The sequence below is a fragment of the Zootermopsis nevadensis genome, unplaced genomic scaffold (genome assembly GCF_977971745.1).
Source record: "Zootermopsis nevadensis isolate Lab colony 2312 unplaced genomic scaffold, Znev_1.0 Znev_ptg000021l, whole genome shotgun sequence".
NCBI classification, from domain to species: domain Eukaryota; kingdom Metazoa; phylum Arthropoda; class Insecta; order Blattodea; family Termopsidae; genus Zootermopsis; species Zootermopsis nevadensis.
In genome coordinates this window covers 11,253,617-11,271,262 of record NW_028259153.1, presented here as the reverse complement: position 1 = coordinate 11,271,262, position 17,646 = coordinate 11,253,617, and the positions used below count along the sequence as shown (strand labels likewise).

The following is a 17,646-nucleotide window of genomic DNA, read 5'->3' as shown; positions in this document are numbered from 1 at the left end:
CCATGTACCTCATAACACTTTTAGTCATTAATATTGATGCTGTGACAACAGTCAAAATACTTAGTACCATCACATTTTTAATAAGTGTCTTCAATATTTCACTGGTGAGTTTGTATGTATCTTCACTTACTTGAAGAAATGTCTCCTCCCTTTACTAATCTCATGTTTTTGAACTGGGAAATGAGCCCCAGCTAGAGACAGCTGTGATGTGCTCATCAGCTTCAGTTTAAATATAATAGATTACTGTTTATGAATATATGTTGTGCATGACTGACCAAGCTGTTCAATAATAAAGTCAGATGGTAGAACGTTACAAGTAGCCTACCCATGCAGAGTCTTACAGTTACTTCTAAAGGAGATAAAGGTGAGGAAAAGAAAAAGAAGAAAGGGAGCATGAAATTAGTTGAATTTCAGTGGATCTTTTCCACTAGTGTGTAATATATGAATATCAGATTTTATATTCGAATTAATACTGATATATCCATTGCCATGAAAGGTATTGAGTTATGTAGTGTTAAGTTGAATATTACTTACTCAGGTTGACTGGTGAATAATGGATTCACTCGAAGAACAGCTCTTTACTGCAGTTTCAAGAGGAGACACAAATTGTGTAAACTGCCTTTTGGCCCAAGGTAAGTAGTTCATCATAAAAAGTTTTTCCAAACTCAACCACCTGTAACTTAACAGATTTCAGCACCTGAAATTGTGAGCACTGTGGGAAGCATTTGTCATATTTGTGTATTTGGGATAGATTTGTTTTACTGCTTTTGGTAAAAGAAAGGCTGAAGTCAAGTGCCTTTGGACCACCCAGGCATATTTTAAAAGCAGTGATGCCAAACATAGGCAGCATATCCTAAGGGGGAGGGAGGTGAACCCCCCTGCAAAAACAAGATAGGGATGACACCTCTCAATAAACTTATAAAAGAAGGAAGTGTATAAGTCAGAATGCAAAATTGTTTGCACCAGTATTAAAACTTCCGTATCAATTGTTAGGAATTAAATTAAAACTGAAGACGGCAAATGAGCATAATCACTTACGTATTCAGATATGAGAGCAGTTGATGAGCTCTGACTTTTAGGTACTTGTAGTAAGTGACGACTCTTAAACTACATAGAGTATAGTTTTACACTTCCACCAGCTTTGAAATATTGACAAGTTAGGAAGTGGCTATTGTTTACTTGTCACAGTTGATGTAGAATCCTAATGACAGAGGAAAATAATAAAATAATGAAAATTTAATTTCAGATTTTAAAATTTGAAGTTGGAAAATAAAAACTCAGTTTTTAAAGCACTTGTTATTGCTTCTTTTGAAAAGGATTATATACCTCATATTATGATTCATGTCCTTTTCTTTCAACCTGGAGCTTGGTGCTAGACTGCTAGTACACTTTATTTTTATATCTAGGCTCAATCACTAGATTGGAATTAACCCTCTCTAGCAGACCCATGTGAATAGTCAATCCTCACCAGAAGACAGGAGCACATTCCAGCTACAGAAATGTAGTGATCTACTTGTAGATTATTCTACACTATTTTCTGTTTATGTTTACAAATTCCCTTCCAGGGGCAAACGTAAATATTGTATGCTCATCAGGAAGGACACCTCTTGGAACAGCAGCACAAATGGGGAACATGGCCATTTTACAAATATTACTAGATGCAGCTAATGTCCCTGCTGCTCTTTCTGAAAACTTCTATAAACAAGAGCAGGGAAATCATCATCATTTAAAGTACAGGAGTAAGAAGAACAGGCATGACTACCCTCACACTAATAGTTCAAGAAAACATGCAGGTGCATTTGGGCATAAGGATAATTTATCAAGTAAAACAACTAATATTGGTGCTGCTTGCCAGGATGTGAACAGTGAAGTTGCGAGAAAACAGGGTTCTCTTGACCTTACCTCTGATTTGGGATTAGACTCTACAATGATGGATTTAAGTAATCCTTCAAGCAAAACACAAAATTTGGGTTATTTTATTGTGGTTCACAAAGATAGGAGTGCACTCCATTCCCCAAATAGTAAGGAGGAAGAGAATTTAAAGCATACATTCGATGAGAACTGGAATCAGGACATGAATGAATGTGCTAGTTCTTGTGTTGGAGTGCAGAGTAATGAAATATCTGCGAGCGCTCTTAATGATGATCGGACACCTGATGGAATGGATAGGCTGGAATGGGATGTTGAGGTTGAAGACAAGGGAAAGAGTAGTGAGGGGGGAGAAGAGGATGATTCATGGGCTTCCCTCTATCGCTGGTATGCTGACATCCTGGATCGCACCAGTTCTCTTCTCCAGTTGCCCCAGCACTGTGACGTGAACCATCAGGATGTTTATGGGAGATGTGCTGTGCATTATGCTGCAGAACAAGGGCATGTGGATGCCTTACATTTGTTAACAGCAGCAGGTAGTCATATGTTTCATTTGGTATGACATTTAATAAATCTGAGTTTATAATTTGTTCTGATCATCAAACATGTATTCAGATAATGAAAAAATGTTATCACTGTTTTATGAGTATGCTTGATGTCGATTGAATTGGAGAATAAATGCAGTGAAGTTTTCTCAGGCGATCCCACCCAACAATACTTCATTGCATTCAGTCACCATGAAAATGAAATCATAATACCATGAATATAATGGATTGTTTAGAAAATACTTTCAGTTTGTACTGTTCTTACATTATAATTGAGCTGGTTATATGTGGAGCAACCATAATGGCATGATTGTTTTGAATCAGTGATTCACCAGCAACCTAGGTTCTATATTTGAAGTCTTCAGTGACCAGCATGTCCTTTGCTACTTTTTGGAACTTCTAGCAGGTCAGAAACAGTCCTGTTACATTTATAATTGCCCAGTTATACCCTTCTCTGTACTGTACATTCCTGATGCAAAGAAAAAGCAGTAGTGACAGGTATTAACATTTTAACTTTCATCATTAAATAGATTAATGGCAGATTTTATGTTAGTTTACATTAAAATATGTACTGTAAGATAATAAAATTGAGAATTCAATAACATTTTTATTTTAATTTCTAGTAGAATGTGTAGTGTTGGTAAAATAGACCAAGAATATTGAGATTTGAAGTTTTATGGCAGTGCAAATGTGGACTCTGGTCTTTTAGGTTGTGATGCCATGCAGTTCTGTATGTAACATTTTTGAGGAATGTTGGTAAAACAAGAAGGCATAGTAACCCCGAAAACCACAATCCACATACAACAAGAATATTTCATATTTACATTATGTGATCTATTCCTGCAGGATGTCGATTGGATATTGGGGATTCTGATAACCTGACCCCTCTTCATCTTGCTGCTGCTCGGGACCATTATACAGTTGTAAAAATGCTACTCACTGCAGGTGTCGAAGTTAATCGTAAAACAAGTGATAAGACTTCTGCATTACACATTGCTGCAACACGAGGTTTTATCGATACTGTCAGAATGTTGTTGGATGGTGGTGCAAACATTGACTCCTTAGATGCATCTGATCGTACACCACTGATACTTGCTGTATTACGAGGACATGATGATGTTGTTGCACTTCTTATCAAGCATGGGGCCAAAGTTAATATTGAGGAAATTCATGGTATGATTCCATTATCTGTTAAACTGTTTTGACTATCAAAAGTAAATAATATACTAATATAAAAATCCCAGTTAAATTCAAAGAGGAATTCCTTCTTTCTGACCCACTTTGTAATTTTCCTTTTTCCCTTTCACAATTTTATTTCCTGATCTTCTTTCTCCCATACTCCTTTCCTGTTTCTTTCACTTGTCACTACTATCATCAATCCTCTCCACATTTCTTCCTTTTCTTTTTCCCTTTGGATCTTCATATCCTTCCATCAAAAATATGTTGTTACAGAAGAAAAAATATAAAATAAGTCATGCTACATTGTACGTTATTTGGAATGCTTTCCATGAGGTCTGCTGCCATTTAAATAGAGGGCAAGCAAATCTAAACGCATGAAATCGTTTTATATAGTGCAGATTTGTATCTTGATTGAACAAACTGCCCATAAGACAAACATGAATGATTTTATTTCAGGTTATACTCCACTCTGTGAAGCAGTGTGGCAGAAGGTGGTGCCCATGGTCCAGATGTTATTGGATGCTGGTGCTAAGATAACTCAGTCTCATTTCCTTCTTCATTATGCCATCATGCACAGGCATATTGAAATGGCTGAACTGCTTCTGAAAGCTGGATCAATTGTGAATTTGCGTGATGACAATGGTGATTCACCCCTGATTGTTGCTGCTAGGACAGGGGTGTGCCAACTTGCAGAACTCTTGCTTAGGAATGGTATATTCTTAATGAAAAATTATTATGTTTATTTGCATATTTAAAACCTCTTCCTACCACTTTTAATAATTTTCATTTTAAGGTAGCTACTATTTTGTGGTGTCAAGAAATTACAAAGTTCTGAGTTTTGGCAAATATTTATCACCCACTTCAAACAATTTATATCCAGAAACACTTGCTTATGCATTTTTTATTTGAGACTTATTTTTCTCCATTAGTCTTCTGCATTCTGTTACACAGCCTTTTCCATTCATCCTTGTCCTCCCATAAACACTCCTGTTCAGCATTCTTTCATTTATCCTCATAATTTTTTACTGGATTCTTGCATCTCTCTTTGCCTATCATATTGATCTCAATTTTATTTTAGTTCCACTTAGCCTATTGTTACAGTTTTCACCCTTCATCACGTGTCCATTGCATTCCCTTTTTTTAATTATTTATTTGTTCCTAGCATAACTTCACTAACTTTTGCATATTTTCATGGTTATTTATTTGTTTATTGTTTTCCTCTCAGTTGTATGAATTATTTATTAGATGGTTTGAGGCTACAAAGATTAAATTCAAAACTATAGTTATTTAATTCTGTAAATTAAACTTTTAATACAAAAATCAATTCCTTTAAAATATCTGAAATTGTATAAAAATTCAGCACTAACCATTTTTACTGTAAATGTGGACCATTTTGTTCTTTATAATATGTCACATTTACTTGAAGTGAAGACAGTCTCCAGTATACATGCCCTCATATCACAGAGGCATTGGCATAGTTATTCATTAATTTCTTCAGATATATTGTAATTTTTCACACATTTGATTATTAAATATTTTCCACAGGTGCAGCTGTAAATTATCCAAATGCTTTAACTGGAAGCATGCCATTGCATGAGGCAGTGGAATTCATCCGTGAATCAAAGTACTCTACTTTTGAGTCAATGTTCCATATCTTGCGATCATATGGAGCAGTTTTGAATGTGCAGACATGTACCGGTGGTGACACTCCATTATTTAGAGCAATTCTCTTGGAGAAAGATAGAGCAGCAGCGCTTCTGATTCGCCATGGAACTGACGTGAACCTCTGTGATGTAGGATCATGTGTAGTAGACAACCTTTGTCTGGCTAGAAAACGAAACAACTTCCGTTTGGCTCAGATGATAGTTTATGCTGGTTTTGATCTTCAACATTGTACTCCTGATCTCCAACCACCGCCAAAATCAAAGGCACTGTCAATGGATAATTTACGGGATTGGCTAACCTATATGAAATTTAATCCAATGAGACTAACTGAACTATGTCGATTGGTAATCAGAGCGCAAATGGGAGAGAGAGTTTGCGAAAAGATCGCTTCTTTGTATTTTCCTTTAACCTTAAAGAAATATGTTCTATTAGAAGATATTGATTTTTGTGATTGATTTACAGGCCTCTTGTTGTCAATAGTGGTAATGCAGTGAACTCAAACAGTTACGAGAAAGCAATGTTTGTATTTTATATGCAAATTACATTAGGTGAGAAATGAAAGCACACTGTGGAATCCTGCTATTATTATTTATGTATGGAAAATCCAATCACCTGGTCCTCCAGGTTGGGGGTTGATGCGGTGGGCCAGCTCCTCATCCGTCGGAAAAAACTAAAATGCTAAAAAAATCCTAATAAAAATAAGCTTCGGAATATATAAAACGATGGTACAAAGCGTGGCTCTTTATGGAGCAGAAATTTGGCAACTCTCAGAACAAAAAAAAAATAAGTTGAGAATAATGGAAATGGATTTACTAAGAAGAGCGGCTGGAATATCCAGAAGAGAGAGAGAGAGAAATGAAAGGATTAGAGAAATCATGAGGGTGGACCGAGATATAATTGAGGAGCTAGAGAAAAGACAACTGATTTGGTACGAACACGTGCAAAGGATAGAGGGGGAAAGGTTACCAAAAAAGACTATGAAATGGCAACCAAAAGAGAGAAGGAAGAGAAGAAGAAATCCAGTGGTACTTTTACTGCCAATAACAAGAACTTTGCACACACTAGCATTATCTAATACCACAGTCAGAAATATATGTTACAAAGAGGAAGCCGTTGTCATGAGTGGATTGTTCATTGTTTTTCACTATAATAAGTACATATGCACTGAGAAAAATGCTCGCATCCTAATGCTGTTTTCATTATTACATATGATTACATAATTTTATTAACCTCAGCATTTCAGATCTCTACTTCTTTCTCAAGGTTAAAGGATGGCAAAATCGGGAAGGGCTTAGCATTCGTGTTACACGTATCTTACACTGACGAGACAAGGGGCAGAGGAACACAAACATCATCTTGACATTGTTTCCATCAATCTTTCCATGTAAAATCCAAGAGAGAAACCATACATCATGGTTGAGTAGTAAGCACTCCTGCTTCATATACAGGAGGTCCTAGGTTCAAATCTCAGGACAGAGGCTGACTATCCTGAGTGTTTTTCATGGGTTTCCTCGGTCCCTTCAGACAAATGTTGGGATATAATCTTAAATTATGTCATGACCACTTACTCCCACATCCTTTCCGATTCATTATTCATCCTCTCATTTGACACTATATAGTCTGAGTTATTGAAAGTGTAGTTAAATAAACTAAGATGATAGGTGAGATTTGATGTTAAGCACATTGCAGTATTTCTATCTGCTACAATTTCTTCACAAACTTATTTTCTAATAAGTAGTTCTCACTGCACAAATTGTTATATTAGCCCTATCTGTATGTCAAACAAGGATTCTTAGAATGCAACTTTACACTGTAGTCTTGGCCCATTCTAAAACAGAAAATGAGATTGCCGTGACCATGTATGTGTTAAATGCTGTTACAGACTGACTATTTCTGGGTAAAAAATCAATCAGAGATTGCATTCTGCCTCACAAAATCATACTGTAGAAACACATGAAGTGTTACGTTTGAGTTATGTTAGATTTCTCTGATCTGGTAACTAAAACTATTTATAAAAGTAGCTGGGTGTAAGATTTGATCACTTACCAGAATGATGATTGAAGAGACACTGACAGAATACCTGATAGTCCATCCACACCATGAACTGAAAGAATGAAAAAAATAAATCTATTTTGTTTTGTATTCTAATCAGGCAGTTGAACTTTTAGAGAAAAGGGTGTGGAAAGGCAATGGCATCAATAGCATAGGTCAATTCCCAACTACTGCATTCAGTGTCGGATGTGTACCACCCATTCAGTACAAATCAAATGAAGGTAGTGGAACTAATTATAGATGGACATGGATCAGGTTCTGGGAATGGTGATGATTCAATGACGAATGATGTAGTTAGACAAGGATGGTTTAAGTTTTGTTTATCATTGTAGAAGGCATGACATGTTGGTATTGTTGTTGCAATGGGGTAAGAACTCTGTACATCCCCTAGATGATATATGAGTGAATATGGAATGATACTGACAAGGAAAAACTGAAGGACTTGGAGAAGAACCTGTCCCAGTGTCACTTTTTCCACCACAAATCCTACATGGACTGACCTGGGTCTGAACCCTGGCCTCTACAGTGAGATACCAGCAACTAATTACCTAATTTATGGCATGGCTCCACATACTGGTGTACTAAAAACAAGGTGGGAAAGAATTATACTGGGAATGACCCGTTCTTCAAGTGCCTGAGCACTGCAGGTTCCAACTTTTTGTTGGCTCGATCTATAGACATTCGGTAGGACTCCTTGGACGAGGGGAAAGAATTATTGTGACAATATTATGAGTCAGGATGTACAGGATTGGTTTTGCAGTTTAAGAATATTAGAAGGTTAAGTAGAAGGTTCTGCGAGTTAGGACAAGAAATGCAGTAGAATTTCTGGAAGTGTTAGTAGGTGATGGTGAGTGAAAGATCATCATCAGTTAGAGCAGTGGTATTCAACCTGGGGTACGTGAAGACATCTTAGGGGCATGTGAAATTTAAAAAAAATATGTTATGATAAACACTGAATAATCAGTAATGTAATTTATTTAATTTATTTTAGATGTAGATTATATACTATGTATAACTTGAATTATACACCAACAACTTTGGGGGTACAAAGTTGAAGAGAAATTATATCTGGGGGTACGCGAACAAAAAAGGTTGAATACCACTGAGTTAGTGAATGCAACTTAGAGCAGTGTGGTCCAACTGTCATCTCAAGGTCACTCATAACTAGGGTGACAAAATTGTTTGTTTCCGGTTATTACAACATCTTGTATTTTCTTTACACCAAAGGATTTGAGAAGAAAGTTGTGTTTGTTATCTCGTCTGCTGCTTTATGTATAAGTGTGACGCATGCTATCGACTAAAATCCCTACCACAAGATGCAAGTGTTTTAAGTAAAAATTATTTTAGATGCAAGCTGCTGCAGGAAAAAAATGTAAAATAATCTGTAACTCTATATTAATATGTACACATTTTAATAAAATTTATATTTGTTATTTCTGAATAAACATCATTAAAGATAATGAAAACTGGATATTAGTTTTCAAAAATTATGACAGGAGGTGCTTCATGGCCTGAGAGAATGAAAAAAGGTGGATTACACTGATTTAATCTAAATGTTGTGTTTCTCAATTGTGAAGAAAAGGAATATGTCTCAGGGTAAAGAATGACAACTCGGAAGGTAAAGGTTCCAATATATAGATTGTGCGGAAGAATAATAAGTGAAAGTTTCCTTGAAACACAGAAATCTTCATTCTACAAAAAAGTATTTTGCAAGAGCATGGTTCTTATTTGAAGTCATTTTACAGGCATTTAACAATATAGGTTTTTCTTGTGGACAAAAACTAATTTAGGTCTTGAAATAATGTGACAGTATTTTTAAGCAATATAATACATTCATTCCATAATTATGTTCATAATACTTCACTTACTGAATTTAATTTGACTTGCAAGTCTTAAGTTAGTGCATGTGCTTACATGAAATCTGTATACAGTATAGAGAAACACATGGGCAGTGACACTTCTTTTTGAAAAAATGGGGTGATTTAGATTACGAGTTATAATTGTTGATGCAATGAATAGTGTTAACTGAAATATGAGTAAATGTAAGCAATTCTGACCTTTCGAATTTGTAGTTTTCATAGCACTGTAAACTTTGATGGTGATGGTCTTCTGGGTTGTTGCACCATGTAGTCATTTTGTTGCATACCATTGTTTCAGCCATCTTCAGGGTAGATGTGAGGCCTAATCTTCTACCTAGTACCATATAATCCATCAATCCCCTAATCCCCCTCACTTCAGTCCTGAAGATGAAAGCTGCATGTCCCTTCAGAACATTGGCATAGAACCAGAAGGCTGCTCATTGCAACAACCCAGCTGACCATTAACCACATTCTCTGTCACTGTTATTAGTTACAATCATCTTAGTAAACACTTAAGGAAGAATATAGGTTAATTTGTTTCAGTGACAATAAGCCATGAAAATTAATTTATAAAGCAATTCAGACTGTATATATTATATGTACAAGTGAAATAAAGTTTGTTTTCTGATGTTCTTGAGCAGGGTTGGCCAATTTTTACAGTTGTGAAAGCTACAGACAAGAAAATCATGCATAATAATGTACAGAAATCTAAAATAAATTTCTCTAATAAACTATAAATTAATCTCACTGTAAATTTCAAGATGACTACTGTTTTAATTTTCTTCTTTTCAGTTGATATGACACAAGCTGTATTGAGTATCCTGTTGGCCAGCCCCACATGACACAGAACACTATATTTAATTTTAATAATAAACTATGAAGAAAAACTCCCATGTCCCTACTACGAATTCAAACCCTGGTTACCCACTCCATTGGGCACCAAGAACAATTTTAATACAATTCTTTATCACAGAGCAGAACATATGAATGATGGAAATTTTACATTTAAAAAGCTGCAAGGATTCCTTTGTTTTGAACTGCCAGAATTTGTAATGTTTCAATATCTAAAGCTTATAAAGCACAATTCTACAAAAAATATATCAAACTAGCAACCCAAATAAAGGCATTATCAACTCATTAGTATAAACTATATAGTTGCCTCAGTATTCTTACTTTATATAACTGAAAAACAACCTCTGTTGGACCACTATGTCTAGCACGTTAAATACTACTTATCTCAAGACATTATAAACACACACACTGATTTAATGGACTTCGGCATTTATTTTGAAATGATTGCTGATAACCTATCAAAAAGGCACCGGTTGAATTTAGACTTCAAATACTTAAAAACTTTCTAATGTGGAAATAATCAGTGAAATATAACCCGCACTGCGTTTACTCTGAGACCAGTCACGTGCCAGGTCAGAGATAAAGCCCATAACCTTCGACGGGGGTTATGATAATGTACTGCTTTGTCAAGGCCATCGCACACCTCATGAAGTGATGATAGATGAGTAAGGAGCAATAGTGGAATGATAATTATGAAAAGAAAACTGAAGAACTCAAAGAAAAATAAAGTACCACTTCATCTTGAAGATGCAAGCAATACGTTACTCCGAATGGTATTATGGAATAAAATATTAAAAATTTGGAACAGCCAGACATTCAATGTGATAATCTGTGACTTCTAATGATCCTGTGGTATAATCAGAATGAGCAGCTGATTTGGCGCAACTTCACTAAAGGGCCAATTTTTTTGTTGCTAATTGTGACTTACGCAGGAGATACGCTTTCTACCCGTTGGTCTCGTCCTGTTTCGTCTTATCCGTCTCACCTCAATGACTCGGACAATGCTCTGCACACAGCAGAGAGCCACGGTAAAAGGAACCATTTTTTTGTTCATATGACATGAGATTCGTGCGAGAAACCACACCTCGTTTGTTTTTACTTTTAATGGAAGGATCATCTCACCACAGGAGACCGGACAATCTCACTTCACAAGAATTTTGTAGGCCTAACAAGAGTTCGATGAGGTGGGATTACGTCCTAATACCTTTCTCAGTGGGCTTCAAATCATAAATATTCTTTTATTTGAGGTTCATAACGTCAGATAAATATGAACATTCAAACACAATCCTCCTCTGTTAGTATGACGCTGCAAATGTTAGGGTAAAATTATGTTCCCCTGTCTCTCTGCAACATTATAACACGCCATGAAGGAGCATAGGAGGAGTGAAGGTCAAGCGCCATACATTCTAGACCTCGGCACTGGATGAAGATGGTCAGACTCATACACCAACCGCTTTACACACGTGAAAAGACCCCCGGTACCCACAGCTAAAAAAATAAATCTTAAAACTGCAAGGGGTTAAAAATTGCAGACATGGCCACACCTAAACACGACTGTTTTGCGTTAATCAAACCAACGTAACGAAAAAGAAAGGCAGTACACTGTTCTATCAACAAATTCAACGAATATGAAGGGCGGGCCAGCAAAAGCACATCTTGTAATTTTGATATGGCAAAACCCAAAACAAAATTCCACTCTACGAATTCGGGACAATCTACAGGTTAAAGAACTCCAATGAGCAGAGTTCTTGTTGACGTATGCACAATTGGTCAGGAAATTCCCCGATCTTTATCGAACTCGAAGGTTCGTTCCCATATTCACAAGAATCCGTCACTGAATGTTATCCTTAGCCACCTGAATCCAGTCCACCACACATTCGCCCTGTTTAAGATTCATTTGAATATTTTCATATCTACTTGTACCAATTGGTCTTTTCCCTTCAGGATGTGACTAAAAGGTATTAATTTCTCATCTCCCCATGTCTTCAACATTTTCAGCCGATCCATTCTCCTTGTTTTCTTTACCCTAATAATATGTGGTAAAGAATATAATACAATTAATTAACTACCTCCGCCCCTCTTTCACTTTTTCTCTCTTCGGCACGTGGCCCTCTGAATCTGCAGTCACCCTATCGCGTCTTAGAGGTAAGAAAACTTTGACATGATAGACACGACACATCACTTATTACTTCCCGGTGACCCTAAGAATTCCACGCACTTCTCACTTTATGCTGATACATTTTACCGCTATACATTGTCCACCAGGAAGTTTAAAAACAGTTCTCGTTTCGAGTTCGTTCGACTTTTCGGATCCGTTTTGTGCTCTGAGCCACATGAAAAGGTCGGTGACCTCTTATTCTTCTTGTACTCCTCGATCTATCCTCTGGTGCCTCATCCACGACAAGCACAGAAGCCGCTATCCTGACCTACATTCCGGTCTTCGCAAGATGATACGTCCGGGCGCCATATTGCTCATGTCGACCTTAATCAGAAGAGAAATTGGTTTGGTTTTCTGAGGAACCGTATTTTGTATTTGAGAAATGATCATACACCGACAAACAGTAGTTGACGACGGTCTACCTCCCCCACTTTCGTCACACAAGCATGGCAGATGACCCTGATTCGACTCAGAGCCGGGGCACGACGTCTGATTGGTGGCGCTAGGCAGCGGCTGTCTAAACAGAACGTCGCTCGGAGGTCGCCTACGTCACAACAAATGAGCGGAGTTGTTTGTCTCACATCTCATAAGGGCTTCCTCGCCTAACACTTATTTCGTAGATAGTGTAACAATACTGTATCAGTTGCTGAGGTTTGAAGTTTAGTAAGAGAAATGTGAAGTGGATTATCGATGTAGCAGACACTCGTTTTCCGCGAAATCGGATATACCGCGGGCGATAATGTCTTTAAAGCAGAACCTATTCCCGCTTTACAGTATTTTAAACATCTGTTTATTCAATTGACAATCGAATATAATGAAATGGTCAAAGACCTAGGTTTGTTTAAAACTAGTTCTGCGGTCCGCATATGTTCTGCGAGTCGTAGAGCTACTACCGAAGACTGTGAAAACAGGGGAACGAAATAAAAACATAACGTTTATAAAATAAGTTTCTTTAGAAGCATTATATTGCTGATGGCAACAGATTTATTCATTATGTTCTGATCCCGCAAATAACACCTGCGATTTAATACAGACGTCAAAGCGTTTGCATATTTACTTCCCTGCTTTCCATTAACAGTCATGTTGGATCAGTGCGCTCGTAAAGCCATGGTCAGCCAACCTGCTTTGTGTAGAAGGCTGAGAGTTCAGCCTCGAGCTCCAAGTATGGTCATCCTCATGGCTCGAATCAGCGTAAAGCAGGGACAGGCTACGTACGTATTTTTTCCAAGGAGCCGAATCCTTCCTGCGGAGCGAATAGTCGCACTGCCCCTCATGAAATTCCCAACATTTTATGGTACCCGAAGATTCATTACCGTGTTCACAAGAGCCCGCCACTGGCCCCGTTCCTGAGCCAGATGAATCCAGTCCATACTACCTATCCTATTTCTCCAATATCCATTTTAATAATATCCTCCCACCTACGTCTAGGTCTTTCCAGTGGTTTATTTACTTCTAGTTTTCCCATCAACCCCTATTTGCATTTCTCTTGTCCCATGCGGGCCACATGCCCAGGGACAGGTTACTCTGAGCTGAATTTAAGGAAAAGTAGGAAACTGTCATCGGAAAGTTCATTTCCATATTCACAAGATCTCGCCATTAGACCCAACAGTAAGCCAGCTGAATCCAGTCCAACCGAATAGTTAGCACTCATGTTCAGTATTCGGGAGCTCCTAGCTTGTATCTCGGCCCGGAAACCGGTTACCCTGGCTGATGTTTTTCGTGGTTTTCTCAGTCCCTTCAAGCAGATACCGGAATAGTACCTTAAATATGGCCACGACCGCTTGGTTCCACATCGTTTCCAGTTCATTAATCACTTTATAATGATTTGATCACCCTAGTTGGCCTCATATTTGCGAAATTTTGATTCGTAGAATGCTTCAAACTTATCTAAGAAGAATTTTGTAATTTAAGCCGTCAAAATTATGAGTTATCATGTGTGACGTTCATATAAATGGAAGGCTTTAGCCTACAACTAATACATCATTAATGCAATACGAATCAGTGCAGTTTCTAATCCACTACTAATCTGCTGGTGAATCACAAGACGATCAATAACTTTTTAGAATGCCATTCATAAGACACAAGAACTCAAGATATTTCTATGGGACCAGTGTTACAACTATTCGGTATAAATTAGACATCAACGAGGATTAGATAACATAACGTTACATTAACTGCTTTAGAAACAAGTTTTCACACTCTTGGGTTAGTGTCATTCTGTCTGCAATAAGCGTGGACCACAGTCTAGTTCAAGGCAATGGTCTCGTTCTCTCAGGACTGAGACTGAGAGAAATGTTCCAGATTTTTCAGATATTCTAGGAAAAAAAACAATCACATTTAAACCCGGCATTAGTGATCAGAGAGTGTGGCCACAAGCGCCATTCATTTTAATGGTTCGGACTCTAACCTGGTCCCCACGTATGTGAGAAACAAATTCAACATTAGCAATTAAAAACACAAATTGAGGCTATTTGAGAACTAGGTTCTACGGAGAAGGAGAATTGAGAAAATTACATAACGAGGAGCTTCACTCATTAAATATTATTTGTGTGATCAAATCAGGTAGTATGAGGTGGGGTGAGTTGTTTCATGAGGTACTGCAGACAAAGATGGTGATAGTGGGGTTGGCGGACTGCAGACAGCGACCGCTTTAAATCTCACACCCCTTTCACTCCTTACTGCGGGGGGGGGGGGGGGGGGAAGCAACACATTCGGGTAACCTGGGCTCAATCCCGCCCGAGGATGGCTACGTTGACTACAAGTCTTTTAGACGAAGGGCGAGAGCTTTTCCTCAGTCACCATACATAGGTCACACTTCAGTTCAGTTCGTACAATCAAAAGAGACTACATAAAGATCTTGGCAATGATTTTTTTGTAATATCAGTAATTTGACATGTCGCCTGGACTTCATTGACTGCAACTCCAGTACTTTAACAAGTCCCATCCTTATCCATTTTTCCCCTAATGAAATATAAGGAACATTATAATGGAAGGAAATTAGAGGCATTTGAAGGTTCCACACTAATATAATAATGTAGCTGATGAATAAAGTTTAATGTCAGTCTGATATATTGGCAAGTTCATTCAAACTACACATAAAATACGGGAACACAAAACAATTAATTCGGTGGGTACAAACTGTGATTACAAGAGAAAATTGTTTAACATTTTAAAGAGCCTCTATTCCAGAGGGCAGTTATTATCGCAAACAAAAGCACCGAAATCTGTTTAATTACTATTATAATTCTCGAAAACGACTCTTATTTAGTCTACAAAATTATGGACGGATAATTCCGTAAATAAATTAAATCAGTCACATAAGATGTACTTCTCATGAAAGCATTAACTTAGACATGTCACATTCATAAAATTGAACACAATGAAATACCCAGAATAATTAACTACAGGTACTTATAAAAATGCATTTATAGGCCTATTTGTAAACATATCAAATCCAAGAAATTAAATGCAAATCATTATCTTTTAGTGAATTTGAATAAAGGTCACTAAAATTTGTGAAAACTGGCTATGAATAAATTATTTAATCAAAATTAAATAAATAAGTTATATAATGAGTACTTAGTTCTGTCAACCGAGCACTGATTAGGGAGACCATTATCAAAAGACAAAAACTGTTTTGATATGCTTACAAAGTCAGCAATTGATTGTTTGAAATTTGAGAGTGAGGTAGCGCTGTCACACGTGAGCTGTCCTTTTCTGTTAATACTGAGTGAAATACCCTGTTTCTTTTGAAAAGCAAAGTTCCATCGTACATTTAAAAATACAATCAGCCTACCGTTCCATACTCACACAAACATTTTGTGCCGCATAGTCGGGACAGTTGTACTTACGAAATATTTAGGAACAACGGCGAGAGATTATCTCTGGAAACATTAATACTGTTAAACACCGAGGCTGGCATTTCGATCACTACCAGTATAACAGAATATATTAAGGTAGGTGCATTTATTTAGGAACTTTCACGCATTTTAAGGAAGAAAGAAATCACAGTTTCTGACAACTTTCCTCGACTAATCATGCAAAGCAATAAGTTCAGCTGCCAGGTTCAAACACCAATTCTCGAGTTCGAAGTTCGATAAGTTGGACACCTGAATGATTTTCCGACGCGACGTTTTAATCGTTTTAATCTTCGCCTTCTTCTGTTCGTCGCTTTTACTGGATGCCTGCCGCCAGACATTTTTCACTTCATAACAGGTGCCTACCTGAGGCATCGGTGTCCTTTTTAGCTTATCAGGACTAATATTTTCCTTGGTCACTCCTTTATGAATGCCCTGTTTTGACTTTGAATTGATACACATTTCAACCTTATTCACTCTGAGTTCACTTTGCACATCTGTCTTTTTAGCCGGTTGTCCTTCTTGCTTTGGCGGAAGTGGATTTTTGGTACTGCTTTTTTCTGCGTCACGTTTTCCGATGACTCCATTCGTCTTCATTCGTTTAACCTTTCCTCCATTGCCAGTGTAGACCACTCGTCCGATGCCTTTTGACGTTGTGCCCACTTCAACCAATCCGTTATTTCCAGTATAACCGATGAAGCCTGTGTTCTCAGTCACTTGCACGTGTCCTTTGTTGCCAATGATCATAATCTGGCCGACGTTTTTGGTGACAGTCACGAAACTATTGTTACCAATAACCCGTAAGACTCCGCTGTTAATAGACAAGTCGATTTTCTTCGCATTGCCGACGAAAGTCTGTGATGTGTTCTCGCACTCATCCTCCATGTTAGTACCGGAGCCGTCAGAGAACTGTCGAAGGCGGCCGCTGCTTGTCTAATGGTAGCGAAAACGGCTGGGGCTCACTGATATCATCGACCGCCGTTGCACAGAGGTACGGACTGGCGCTGCTCCAGTAGTTCCCCGACAGGAACACCCGCGCGGCACGCGACGGGACGCGGGGTACTCACTCTATCGCCAAGGCGATAATGGCCAGCGAGGTTAAACCGACGATAAAACGTTTCCTGAGGGGAAAGGCCCTCAGGATAGTTTCGTTAACGTGGAAGTATTACGGTTAGTTTGTTGATAAGAAGTTTGTGTGGAAACGGAAATACGTAGCAGATACATCTTCGATCAGTGCTTGGAACCGTTTTCAATTTACGTAATGCAAACATTTCCGACCACATATCACGTACAGCGGAAGGAGGCCTTGACAATTCTCCATTCTTATCAACAACCCCCTCCTCCCCACCACAAATAAAAACACACACATCACCGAAGGTCGCAAGAGAATAAGTTGCTGGTGTTGAATGAATTTTCTGTGAATTACAAACGTCTTGTGATGAGTTTAATGTAACTTTCATGCATTGTAAATCACCGTATAGCCACGTTCTAAGCTTGCTGGATGCGAAGCCGAGGTCGATGCCCCCTTCAATTTGTAACAGAAAACAAGAAACTACAGCAAATTTCCCCGACTCTCTCAATGTTATTCATTTGGACAATTTTCTGTATCG

General features: G+C 37.9%; 2 protein-coding genes and 1 long non-coding RNA gene across 5 annotated transcripts; 1 reads left to right on the top strand and 2 right to left on the bottom strand.

Moving 5' to 3' along the window:
* Positions 1–537: 537 nt before the first annotated feature.
* On the bottom strand, positions 538–12,642 carry LOC147873180 (uncharacterized). Of its 3 annotated transcripts, XR_015536237.1 has the most exons (4): positions 9,368–9,522; positions 7,305–7,362; positions 1,039–1,201; positions 538–673 (listed from the first exon to the last, which is right to left on the bottom strand). It is a non-coding gene; the product is annotated as an uncharacterized LOC147873180 (long non-coding RNA). The 3 variants fall into 3 exon arrangements; XR_015536238.1 differs by lacking the exon at positions 538–673 and having other exon boundaries at positions 698–1,201; XR_015536239.1 differs by lacking the exons at positions 538–673; positions 1,039–1,201; positions 9,368–9,522 and adding an exon at positions 10,343–12,642 and having other exon boundaries at positions 7,261–7,362.
* LOC110827111 (uncharacterized) lies at positions 539–5,832 on the top strand. Its single transcript, XM_022058480.2, has 5 exons — positions 539–632; positions 1,566–2,405; positions 3,261–3,587; positions 4,050–4,304; positions 5,139–5,832. The coding sequence occupies exons 1-5, from the start codon at positions 554–556 to the stop codon at positions 5,711–5,713; spliced, it is 2,076 nt and encodes a 691-aa protein (XP_021914172.2). The 5' UTR covers positions 539–553; the 3' UTR covers positions 5,714–5,832.
* A 2,583-nt stretch (positions 12,643–15,225) lies between the features above and the next one.
* pirk (poor Imd response upon knock-in) lies at positions 15,226–17,313 on the bottom strand. The gene has a single exon (XM_022058489.2). The coding sequence runs from the start codon at positions 16,919–16,921 to the stop codon at positions 16,211–16,213; it is 711 nt and encodes a 236-aa protein (XP_021914181.1). The 5' UTR covers positions 16,922–17,313; the 3' UTR covers positions 15,226–16,210.
* Between the last annotated feature and the right edge of the window lie 333 nt (positions 17,314–17,646).

Bases quoted from the DNA above. Each gene is read 5' to 3' on its own strand.
- LOC110827111 (XM_022058480.2), top strand. From the start codon at position 554: ATGGATTCACTCGAAGAACAGCTCTTTACTGCAGTTTCAAGAGGAGAC. The intron at 633-1,565 runs GTAAGTAGTTCA...ATTCCCTTCCAG, and splicing joins AAACTGCCTTTTGGCCCAAG to GGGCAAACGTAAATATTGTA. The intron at 4,305-5,138 runs GTATATTCTTAA...TATTTTCCACAG, and splicing joins AGAACTCTTGCTTAGGAATG to GTGCAGCTGTAAATTATCCA.
- pirk (XM_022058489.2), bottom strand. From the start codon at position 16,921: ATGGAGGATGAGTGCGAGAACACATCACAGACTTTCGTCGGCAATGCG.